Raw genomic sequence first — 12,900 nt, forward strand, 5'->3', positions numbered from 1 at the left:
CCTAACTTACAGACACTTTTCTATAATTTCGTTTTCTCTCCCAGAGCATCATTTTTACCAATTAATCATATATCCATGTTCCTAAATACATACATAATCAAATAAGACCAATATTTCTTCAAACAGAAATAATTATAAAATTAGGGTTCTTCCTCTACCCAATTTCCTCATGTAACTCTACATATAAATAATTCCCTTTTCCCCCGTACCTGGATAAATGGGAACTAGGGCAGAACCTCCTCCTCTTTTTCCTTTAACAGGGACCGGAACTAAAACTAGGGTAGAACCTCCTCCTCTAGATTCCTCTTGGTCTTCAGAAAGAAGGAGAGGGAAAGAAGAGAGAACAGAAGAGAAGAAAGAATGAGAATGAGAGGTGTGTGAAAAATGAGAAGTGAAGCCCCCTATTTATAGGAATTCTAGCTCACCTACCACTACGACCCGTTCTAAAAGCGGAACGGCCCGTTCTGGGCCCTTCAAACCTACGTAAATTTCTCAACTGGAACGGCCCGTTCTAAAACCAGAACGGCCCGTTCTCAATCCCAGCAGAACGGCCCATTCCAGTTTCAGAATGGCCCGTTCTCCAAACTAGAACGGCCTGTTCTCCAACCGGAATGGCCCGTTCTCAACTACGTTTTTAGGCAAAGTCTTTATTCCGGAACGGCCCATTTCACTTTTGAAACGGTCCGTTCCGGGCAACGAATTGGGCCCAAGGCCCAGTAAAAATTGGGTTGTTACACACTAAGTATTCTTTTAACAAGTTTCTCCTGGATTAACCCTTACAAATAAAAAGTTGAAAATAGTTATAAAGATAGTTTCGTCTCTTCTAGACGTGATGCTATAAAAATTAAGCACAAATAAACTGTACAAGACAGATTTTTTCTTATAAGGTATGCACTTCGTTTCTTCTATTATTTTCTTGTTGTCTCTCTTGTATATCTTTGTCCTTCTATTCTCTTTTTGTCTTGGTTGAGAATCCTTTATATAATAGCTTGTGAGAAAATGATCGTTGAGCAATCTTCTCATGATGTTTTGTCTGTTTTTTCTTTGAGATTAGAGAGAGAAAATAAATTAGTCGTTATTGCAAGCATTAAATGTTTTGCATGAAGATGCCCATCTTTTATATGATCTTAGCATCTACTTATCATAATTTCATTAGGTAAGGCAAAAAGCAGTGGCTAAATTAGAGTAGTGCGACATGTTCAGAGTTCTTGTATGCTTTTCTATGATTTCTGAGATCTTTCTCTTTCTTTTAGATGCAAAGATTTGACTTTTCATTTTTAGTAGTTTGGTGTCTTCAAGGAAGTTTTCTCATTTGATTTGTTAAAGAATAAAGTATTCAATGCTCTTAAAAGATAATCTAAATTCATAACAAGAAATAAATATAGCATTGATTCAAATTACGTGTTTCATCTGATAACCTTCGTCTTATAGACGAAATATGATGTTTGCTTCATCTGAAATAGTCTTCCTAAAAAGTTTTGTTTATTATCATTAAAACTTATAGCCTCTCAAGGGATTCAAGATCATCTTTTGATTTTACACACACTACATCCTTAAAATACATATTTCACTTATTATTATCAATTAGTTCATATGGTTTACATATCAAAGCTATTCATATTCACTAGGCAAGTATAAACATTTCAGTTTCAGACACAGAGAAGCACTTCACATGACCAAGCTCATGCTTGGCATGATCGTCACAAAGAGTCCTTTATTGCTTCACGCTCGGTGGTCTCATGTGGTGCCTAATGTTGTATCAGTACAATTTTTCTTTTACATAATTTGCGAATCACATTTGCATTAGGTCTCGCAACTTAAACAAATTCATTTAATAAAAAAGGATATCTATAAGCTAATTAATTTGTTATACTATAAGGGTTTCATATTCCTAATTGTTTCTCCAATAATTTGCTTTGTATTTATCCTTAGGATTCGCCGAGAATCCATGGACTCTTATAAATTCACAATCAAAGACAACATCACAGATCAAAAACACAAATATAGTATAACAACATGATCAGAAAGCAAGGTAAGGATAAATATGCATTTCAATCACAATCAAGTTTGAGTCTAATCCCTCATACATTCAAATACAAATTTTCTACCTTGCAGATAACCCACACTCGAAGTGAGATTCTCATTCCTCTTACTTTGATGAATGTCAAAGTCTTGATTGAAATCTCTAAGGTCATCTCTTGTTCTTCCCATTCTTCAAATCACAAGACGAACATGTTAAAAGTGGTTTGCAAAGCAAATACTAGTCTTACTAACGTCTATATATAATATATTAACCCTAATTTACATGTAACCCATTGACATACGTGGAAAATTATTCCTTTTTAAAAAATTTAAAAATAATCTTTAACATTTGTTTTTAAAATATTCTCTCTTGTCTATAACACTTATAATTCTAATTAGTTAATTTCAAAATATATTTTTTGAGATAAAAATAAAATAAAATATTCTTAATTACCTATCACCTAAATCTTATCAATTCTAATTACATAATTATTTTTTAAAAAAATATTTATTAAATTTGCCAAAAAAATTTGAGATGTTACATTTACTTATCTAATTTTTTTTCATTTTACTTTTTAGCCATATTTTCCTTACATCTGAACTCAGCTATAAAGAAGAAAAAAAATGCTTAAACAAAAGAAAAAGGGAAACGTGACAAGCATTATTAGCTTGTTGAAATGACTAGTTTGAAGTCTAAACACGTGGATACTCATATTATTGACGTGTTCCTTATGTTTTTCGAAGGGTATAGGACTGCATGCAGTAGTGTCAGAAACCCCTTATCCGTATCTCATTAAATTGAAATTATTATGCAGTACATTTTTGGTAGAGTCCAACTGGATCAAGCTTGGATAGATAGTATTTTCCAGTACCAAGTTAATTGAATTTTTTTATATTCCAACTAGTAATATTCTAATTTTTGACTTAAATATGTTAATGTTTTCATAGACGAATAATGATTTCTATAAAGGATTTAACAATTATCACAAATATTTATTCACTTAAATTGATTTTAATAGTGATAAATTGATCGATAATAATGTCAATTAAAAAAATTATATCATAATGATTCAAAAATTCTAACAAATTTAAAGAAAAAACTATTATATTATAGGTATATTATAATAAAAGACAAATAATACATGCAATTAGCTCTCAATCATAGTTTTAAAAACCGGACCGGTCATCGAACCGGTTAAGGTACTGGGTCAATGGGTCAAAGGTTAAACCGGTGGGTCACTAGTTGAACCGCATGACTCGATTTTTATTAAAAAATATTTATATTAAATATATTTTATATTTATAAATTTTAATAAATTCATATCTTATTTTAAATTTCAATTTTCCTATCTTATTTAAAATTATTTTTATTTTTATTTTGTAAAAAAATACATAAAAAAATTACATGTTAAACGGTATATTAATACAAATTAAAAATATAAATAATATGTACATATATAATATGCTTGCAATTAATATCACAAAATAATATATATAATATTTACATAGATATTGCATTATTAAATATATAATTTAAAATTAATAATATACTATAAAAGTTATTTAAGTTGTATATATTGCAAACAAATATATTAGAACAAGTAGTCATTGTTATATTTAATAAGATTCCTTGCTTTTTCATTAAGAGATTCAATTTTCATTATTATTTTTGTGATTTATGGTCCCTTAAAAAATTTTAAAAAAAAATTTAAAAAAAAGTGGTTGAACCGGTTTGACCCACCAGTTCACCGGTTGAACCGGAAAATTGACCGGTTCAATCCGGTTTGAAACAGGTCGACTACATAACCGATCCAACTTCAGATTCGAACCGGCTGGACCACCGGTTCCCGGTCCAACCGGCCGGGTCGGTCCGGATTTAAAAACAGTGCTCTCAATCCTAAAAATCATGAATGACAATAGTGAGAAAAATGTACAAAATAAATTTCTGTAAAGTATTTCATACTCCCAATCGAGGCTTCAATTCAAACATTTTTTAAAAAAATATTACAATGATTATTAATACACTTAATTTTTAAACTTTATACACAATTATCAACTTTTTAGTAATAAAATTTTTAAAATTCTTTACTTTTCTCCTTTCACATTTCCTTTAGTGACCAACTCTATTTCTCCACCAACCAATTCTATATGGAGAAGGAAATTGGTGTGAAACAATATTTTTAAAATCAGATTGATTATTAAATTGATCTAAACAAGAATTCAAAGTTTAATAATTTAATTATAATTGATTCATGATTAAATAAATATTAATAAAATAATAATTATTATTATCAATATCAAAATAATATTAAATAAATATAATATTATAATTTTATAATACTAAAAGTTATGAACTCTTAACATTTTATGTAATATAATAATTAAGTTTTAAACTAAACATAATATGATATTTAGGTTTAATTTTAATAAAATATAATAATATTCATTAATAAGTTTACATTTAGAATAAAAACTATTAAATTAATATAATATAAATTACAAAAATAAAAATATTAAAAATTATAAATTAACATAAATGATTAAATTATATTTACAAGATAAATATTAAAAATAAGTTATTCTAATTTATATTTTAAATATATATTTTTATTGAAAATATTTAAAATTAAATTATAAAATTAAAAAAAAAATATATTTTTTAATTGAACCAGTGCGAATTGATTTGAACGATTCTAAATCTATTCTACCTGTTCTACCGATTTATCATGAGTTCGCTGCCAATCAACTTTTAAAATCAATCAAACCAATTAAAAAGATCGAATTAATCATACCGACATGTTCGGTCCAATTTCAACTTGAAGTCTAAGTGGATTTGCCATTTTATCTAATGTGATGTAGCAAGGACTCCTACTTTCTTCCACTGATTGATATATAATCTAATAATCTTGCCAGAAACTCTATATAAGTTGTTAATCCAAAAGTGGTGCGATTCACACCTTTTAAACAAAGTTTCGTATTCAATTTGTGTTAAAAAAAATTATTAAAAATATCGATCAAAAGAAATAATCAATAACAAAATTAATAAATATTTCGTAACAATAACATAACTATAAAATATATATATATATATACCATACAAATAAAAATTCTATCATAAAACTTGCATAATAGTTTTCTACTTCCGATAAATTTTATGATCTAGAATTATACATGTAATTCTTTCCCTTCCCAGAGCCAATGTTTCTATGAAATAATAATCCATGTCATCAAAATTATACTTACAGGTTGACTATATAACATAGTGAATCCACATTTGTAGATTTACAGAAAGAGAAGTCTGAAGCAGCCGTAGATCTACAATAAATATACTGCCTCCTGAGACCATTTGAACATCTGCCACCAAGCATTAAATGTTCCATAAAGTAAAATAAAAAATAGTGGGTTATGGCTCGTCATTTGCTAAGACCATTAGACCAACATTACTGGCATACTTATTATTCCCTAAACCGTTTAGGAAGGTATGAACATGTAGTTATACTACTGCGGAAAGGAATGAGAACCAGGCTTATTGTCATTATATTTAATCCAACTTCATATATTATATGCAATATCTACCATTTACATGTATGATAAATGCTAAATAATCTAACACACTCTTTTTAACACTCTTCTAAACACATTCTAATACTGATTAAGATTTATTGAAAATCACAAAATTGTATTAAAGATTTCACTTATTTAATAAATTTCACCCATAATTTTGTGTTTCTAATAAATTTTAGCTAAAAATAAGAAGTGTATTCTATATTAGGAGAAATGTATTAGAAAGGGTGGTGGCTCTTGCATTATATTTAATTCTATCACTCATATAAATAGATTACTCCTTCTAGACCAATATATAAGTAAAAAATACTTAAAAGTATAAGTAAATTTCTATCAAGTCAACTTTATTTAATACTCTTAATTCAAAAACATCCCTAAAAATGAGAATACTATTTACGATAAATGTGATTAAAGATATTTTAGTAAATGTAGTGTATAATATTTTATATAATATCATGAAATATAAATGCATTCAACTGCATTTCTTCATCTGTGTGAAATTGATCCTTTTTATTTATACAGAGGGTGTAATAATTATTGCTGATCTTATTACTGTCATAGGTGAAGTTTCGGAAAAGTAAAGCAGACACATTACCGTTTTAATAGGTATTGAGCTGTTGTGCACTGGGACAAAATCCAAGCACGCACTGCTAGACATTTTGTTCCAGTGATTTGGTCTGAATTCCACGTTTCAAAAGCGATTTATAAGCTGGACTTCTTGACCATTCATCAATTTCACTAGCACGTAGAACAGGTAGAGGATGTGACAGTTGCCTTGTTTGTGCATTCCTAATCAGTAGCAGCAGTTTAGCTTCTGAATGAAAGAAATCACAACACAACCTTCTAGTTCCCTAAACAGGTTGCTACAAACCTTATATACCACCCAACTGGGCTCGAAGCAGCTTTTTCATAAGAGCGAGCTTGCTCCAGGAATGCATCCACATTTAGTTGATCAGCCATAGATGGACATCCCCCAGCTAATTTCATGAGGACAGATATGACCACCTCTTGTGGGGTTGGGGAATAAAAAATTTACATTTCAATATTTCAATCGATGAACAATGAACATGTTTAGATACAAGTCTAAAAAGATTTTTAAAAGTTTCACTAGTGAATAAAAAAACTTTCAAAGACCTTTTTAAACTGTATCCAAACAGGCTCAATAACCAATCTACACATAGATCATGATTTTTGACGTCAACTCAGAATACCTTGGGGTCTTGAGCAACCAGAAGAGCTGCTCGGTCACAAGTCAATTCAGCTGCTCGAAGCCAGCGGAATAACTGCTCTTCCAAAGTCTGAGCTATCATACCGCCAATGCCTACAACAAATGGTACTAGTTATGAATAATTCAGTCGAACAAAGTATGAAAAAACTCCTAGTCAATATAACACAAGAGTCGCAAAAGATAGAACTACACACACACATATATATATATATATATATATCCATTATCAAAATAAGCTACGCTTTCAAAGGTGAAAGAAAAAAGTTTGAAATATTGCATTATGAACAAGTCTTCAAGTGGTAAGAGTGACATGGATTTTATTCGCAGATCATACTCAAGATAAAAAAAATGTTTATCCAACGTAGTAACTACTTTACCGTAATGTATAACATATATCCATGCGTTGGGGTATTTAGACATTATTAAAAACTTAAGAAAAACGCTCCATATCACCTACCAGGTACAGAATAGGCTCCAAGGGTTAGAATATTTGCATATGTAAGCCACACACCATGATCACATTTTAAGTGACCCAGTTCATGAGCCAAAACAGCCTGATAAAGTGAGTTGATGACAAGTTAATAATATTTTAGAACCAGAACAATAGATAAGATAGGAAAACATGGCTGGACTAATAAATTGATCAGGCATATTGGCAAAGAACCTATACACCATGAAATGGAACCTACATCCAACATCATTCACCTCAAAATCTATCTTCCAAATTCTTAGTATTGATGGATGGATCGTGCAGGAATGTTTTCATTTCTTTTTTTTTTTTTTGGGTTGGGAGAGGGGTGACTTCATGGATGCTAAACTAGTTAAGTTGAGTTGAAAAAAGATGTAACAAAAACAAATTAGAACCTGCAACTCTGCTTTTGTCAGGAGCTCCACAAGGCTAGTATGAATGACAACAAACGGTCGTTTACCACTTATAGCTAATGTATATGCATTTGGCTGAGGACTTTGACGAACATATAGATCAGGGGCATCAACATTTAATATTTCTGCGGCTTCGACCATTAGGTTGTAAAGATCAGGAAGCTGACAAAACAAGAAGAAAAGTTTATTTACCTATTTGAGGTGATATTAGATGGCAACAACTCAGCAGGAAACAGAATTGCATTAATTGTTGATCCATGTTGCATAAAATAAAATCATATAATCATTATTGAATTGCAGACAGGAAGATTATAACTACATATAATTGAAAGATAAATTATGTGCGTGTTTGGATTTATGTCTAATTTCATCAAAAATCACGTTTACGTTGATTTTGACGTAGAAGCTTCATTAGATAGCTTTAGGTATTCACATCTTAAACATAAGTTTTAGTCACTTGGACGTGCATCCAAACATGCACTATGTCATACAGCTCAACTGAGCGGAAATAAAAAAATGTGAAGTGCAGATACTTCACAGCTTTCATATATTTAATCAGAACCAAGATGGATATCAAGAACGGTGACACAGATGCACATTCATATATACAAGTACACAGGCAATGCAATGCACTGTGATTCTGCATTAGTGAGGAAAAAAATAAAAGGCTTAATTACACTTTTGGTCCTCCTAATTTAGTGTAAGAGTAATTTTGGTCCTCATAATTTGAATTGTTTAATTTTGGTCCATAAATTTAAATAATGGGCAATTTTAGTCCCGCAAATAATTTACCATCCAAAATTTACCAGACGTTAATGATGTGAATTTTATGCTAAATAAACATTAATTATATATCATTTAATTTCTTACGTGTCAAATTATTTAATATTCAAATTTTAAAAATTTTAAATTCAAATAACATTGAAAACAAAATGAAAAAGGTATTAATATCAATCGCAGTGAGAATTTTTCACTAAAATAGAATTTTTAAATTTTCTTTTTTTTTTGCGTTTTGGATCTGAGCATGGTGTAAAACTGGATCCAAAACGGCCGGTTCTCCTTTCAGAACAGTCTGTTCTCCTTTCAGAACGGCCCGTTCTCCATGCAGCACTTACAGAACGGCCCGTTCTCCTTTTAAAACGGGCCGTTCCGGATGCAAAAATACACAATGACGAGTGGATCAAAATGGGTCGTTCTGCTTGGACGTTCCAGTTTTAAAATTAACAGACTACACGTGCAAGCAGAACGACCCGTTCTGCTTGAAGAACGGGCCGTACACACAACCTGAACTACAAAGAGAAAAGAAAAAAAAAAATTAAACACTACTCAGAATTCGGTTTCCCGGGAACCGAATTTTGAGCATGAACAGTAAAAGGTGCTACTTCTGTAAATAAATTGGAACAGGTGCTGTTTTGGTAAAAAAAAAATTTAAAAATTTTATTTCAGTAAAAAATTCTCGCTGTGATTGTTGGAAAGAGATGATACTGGTGGCGATTGTGGCAGAGGTGTTGGAGAAGTACACAGCGTTGCTGGCGAGGGTGCTGGTGAAGAAACAAAGGGAAGGGTACGGAGGGTTAAAAAACGAATTTGAATTTAAAATTTTTAAAATTTAAATATTAAATAATTTGACACGTAAGAAATTAAATAATATATAATTAATGTTTATTTAGCATAAAATCCAGATTATTAACGTCTGTTAAATTGTGGATGGTAAATTGTTTGTGGGACTAAAATTGCCCATTATTTGAATTTATGGACCAAAATTAAGCAATTCAAATTATGAGGACCAAAATTGCTCCTACACTAAATTAGGAGGACCAAAAGTGTAATTAAGCCAAAATAAAAAATGTGGAACTCACAGATAATTATAGAGCTCTGCCAACATACATGCATTTTGTTTTAAATGCATTTACATGAACATACTTTCAACATGCATTTTTTTTAAAATGCATATACACAGATAAATGCCTTCATAAATGTGTCATGACTGTATTTTCATCATTTTGCATGTAGCAAGAGTGAACTACAACAAAACCCTGCATTTCCACAAATAGGCAATGACTATTCAAACAAGGGAAAATGTATCTATTATATTGCATATATTCCTACCCTTTGCCAAGTACTTGTTGAAGTATATTTATTTTACTTAGTTGTATGGCTACCTGATTTTTAGAAACAAGGACAGATGTCCCAATGTTTTCAAGGAGCATAACCTGCTCAGCTACAGTTCCTGCAATTCATTTAAAGGGAACCATGTCATAGAGCAACCTCACCAATTCGGTGTAAGATTATTCAAAAACATCATTGAGCATAAGACACTTGAGTAACAAAAGCTATGTATCAGGAACATGGATATACAACAATGACAAACTATTTTCACAGTAGTATCAGAAAGCATGCCTATAAGCAGTAAAAATTCAAATCAGTGGTGGCGTTTTCTGCCTCATATTTCCCCAGTTGAACATCGTTGATCACATCATAGCAGACAAATTCACTATTTATAAGAAAAAGAATAACTACACCACAACCATGCAGACAATATTAAGAACAGATGGGCAGGCCTTGCTATTAAAGATATAATAACCATTCATTGGCCTCTTATGCTAAGTCTAGATTACTGATAATCGATTGTTTTGGCATTCTGCAAATGGTACAAAGTAGTGGCTATCTGTGTGGGGAAATATACAGGGTGACTTTTCCTACCAACTTTTCATATACTTGCATAAACTAAGTGAAGTATGTGCACAATCTGGACCAACGTTTTAGTGAGATTAAAGTGTAGTCCAGTGAGTTGCATGGAAATTTTTGAGGGGCATGAGTGTGAGAGATTCTTGTCTGCCGTGTGTTTGGTTAACATGTTGGAATGGAATCCAATCGGACACAGGATTCTAATCTATGTGTGCTGCATTTTTAAAAACAGAATACAATAAAATATAGTTAAAAAATGGCACACCTTGATTGCACTAAATGGATTGGAGCATGATAGGTTACAACCGGTGATAGAAAGATTTAAGATTGAACACACTGAAAAGAATTTGGGCATGAGCCTCTGTATTATTGAGTAATTCTTCTGGTCAATACAACCAGAGAAATACAATGAGATATTAGAGAGATCTCTCATCTCCTAACAACTTCTAAACAACTTCCTAACTCCTCACTAACTCCCTTCCTATAGACTATTCGGTTACAATTGTGTTCCCCTCTATGCCTTACATACATCCTCTTAATCATTGGTCTCCTATCAGAATTAAGGGGGAGCAAAACCTTTCTAAATTCTAATTCATTTGGTTTCATCCTATTTTGTGTGTGAACCAAATAATACCCTAGTATACATATCTCGATTCTCGAGTGTACTAAGCCAATAAATTATTGACATTTGATTAGTTCCCCAATGAACGTAACATTTAACCATTAATGATGAGTCAATAATCCACGACAAAACTTAAATGAAGTTCCTTACATGCTTTTGATGTTATTCTCCAATATTTGTAGTTTCACTTCAAAAATCTGCATAATAAAGATTTGTATTAACAGTCAACATAGGTTATGGAGGTGAAACTTCAATTATGATTGGAGAATACAACCAAATGCACTTAAAAAGCTTCATCTAAGGTTAACCTAGTTGTTGAGGATTGAAGTAGTATGTACAATATCTTAGGTTTGAACTTTATCGTTGTCATTGTAATTTCAATGGATAAAAAAAATAAAAAATAAAGAACTACATCTAAGGTTTGTCCAGTACTTTTGTTGAACATAATGGTATATATAAAAAGGAACAACTCTCATCTTATAAGCTAGCTTTGGATTTTAGTTGGACCAAAACTCAAATTATAAAGATAATATTAGAAACTATCTTGGTGGTGGTTGTTGAGTCTATAGAGTCACCCACTATCATGTTGTTATCAACTAATCTCAAATGTCTAGTTCTATAAATTTCACACTCAAAATATCTAATCTTCGGCGTAAGAAGGGTTTATTGAAAGCTCTACATATATAAATGAGAGTAACTCTCACCCCATGAGCTAACTTTTGATGTTGAGTAAGGTCCAAACATCATAATTGTAGTTCCCTATAGATAAACTATAATAAAAAAACAAAAAAAATGCATTAAAGGTCAACATAAGTCATGCACATGAAACTTCAAATCTGAATTTCTGATACAAGAATAAAGCCAAAAAAAAAAAAAAAAAAAAAAACTAAGGAACCCCATCTAAGTTCTGTCCATGTTTGATTGCCTTCGAACACCCAAGTCGGGAACAAGAGGGTCATACAAGAACCTTTCCGAGACAGAGTATAACTTTGTACAAGTTTCATTAATCAATAAATCTCCATCCTCCACTAGAAAAAGGGGACAAAGAAAGAAGAATAAAAAATTAAAAAAAAATTCTAGAACCTGCTACATAAACAGTGAATTACAAGTAAGTAGCATACATTAAACCTCGTAACTTCATACGACAATCTCACAATTTCCCGATTTTCCAACACTCAGCAAAACCAAAACTGCGATATACTTAGAAGACGAGGCATCAGCTTGTTACCTAGAAGAACTTTTCCCAGTTCGTTCAATCCCGGAATCGCCCTCAGTATCAGCGTATTCTAGTACATCAAAACGAAAACCATAGTTCCAACCATTAGCGCTTCCCAAAAGACACAAAAAAACACGAGAATCCCCACTTAATGCAAAAATTGAAGGCGCGCGAAGACCTGCTTATCAAGCGGGTGGCGAAACTCGTCGGCGTCGAGGTTCCGGAAGACGACGGCGGAGCCTGCTCTGCAAACGGGGATTATGCCGATCCTGCGGTTGCTCCGAGCCTTTGGGAAGGCGATGGCCGAAGCGCCCCCGAACCTGGAGGCGTCCGAAGCTAGGAAGCGGAGGGAGGGTTTGTGGAAGTGGCAGAGAGAGGAGAAAGGCGTGGACGCCATTGAGTTGAAGAGACGCGGGTTTGCTATGGTTGGGAATAGTGGCTTGTTTGGGGGTGGAATATGAGTTTAAGATTGTCGTTAATGTTAAGTGTTAACGTAAGGGTAGTTGTGACCACAGCCATGCTTATGGTACATGTTTCGCGCCACTTCATTTTCTGTTGACTATTTCACTTCGTTAACCAATGGGAGCGCACCTTCCATTTCTATGAAATTACATTTTCACACACGTCTTTTGTTTCGCATATGAGTAATGATTTAACTTCCGAATCTTTTATCCGAAA

The 12,900-nt window shown here is 32.0% G+C and overlaps 1 protein-coding gene across 2 annotated transcripts; it reads right to left on the reverse strand.

Moving 5' to 3' along the window:
* Window positions 1–5,112: 5,112 nt before the first annotated feature.
* On the reverse strand, window positions 5,113–12,695 carry LOC109789189 (Peptidase family M48 family protein). 2 transcript variants are annotated; one of them, XM_029274438.2, is made up of 9 exons: window positions 12,401–12,690; window positions 12,235–12,292; window positions 9,859–9,926; window positions 7,679–7,858; window positions 7,272–7,368; window positions 6,798–6,907; window positions 6,458–6,591; window positions 6,182–6,375; window positions 5,113–5,376 (listed from the first exon to the last, which is right to left on the reverse strand). In XM_029274438.2, exons 1-8 carry the CDS (start codon window positions 12,617–12,619, stop codon window positions 6,237–6,239), a joined length of 1,005 nt encoding a protein of 334 aa, XP_029130271.1. In that variant the 5' UTR covers window positions 12,620–12,690; the 3' UTR covers window positions 5,113–5,376; window positions 6,182–6,236. The 2 variants fall into 2 exon arrangements, with proteins under 2 accessions (XP_029130271.1, XP_020203691.1); XM_020348102.3 differs by lacking the exon at window positions 5,113–5,376 and having other exon boundaries at window positions 6,236–6,375; window positions 6,458–6,593; window positions 12,401–12,695.
* Between the last annotated feature and the right edge of the window lie 205 nt (window positions 12,696–12,900).

Source organism: Cajanus cajan, chromosome 4, assembly GCF_000230855.2.
Source record: "Cajanus cajan strain Asha chromosome 4, NIPB_CcT2T_4, whole genome shotgun sequence".
Lineage (NCBI taxonomy): Eukaryota > Viridiplantae > Streptophyta > Magnoliopsida > Fabales > Fabaceae > Cajanus > Cajanus cajan.

What these genes read in the sequence shown, in the direction of transcription:
- LOC109789189 (XM_029274438.2), bottom strand. Translation starts at nt 12,619, where the DNA reads ATGGCGTCCACGCCTTTCTCCTCTCTCTGCCACTTCCACAAACCCTCC. An exon ending in GCCACCCGCTTGATAAGCAG is followed by an intron (nt 12,293 to 12,400) that starts GTCTTCGCGCGC and finishes TTGATGTACTAG; the next exon opens with AATACGCTGATACTGAGGGC. An exon ending in CCAGTTGGGTGGTATATAAG is followed by an intron (nt 6,376 to 6,457) that starts GTTTGTAGCAAC and finishes GCTACTGATTAG; the next exon opens with GAATGCACAAACAAGGCAAC.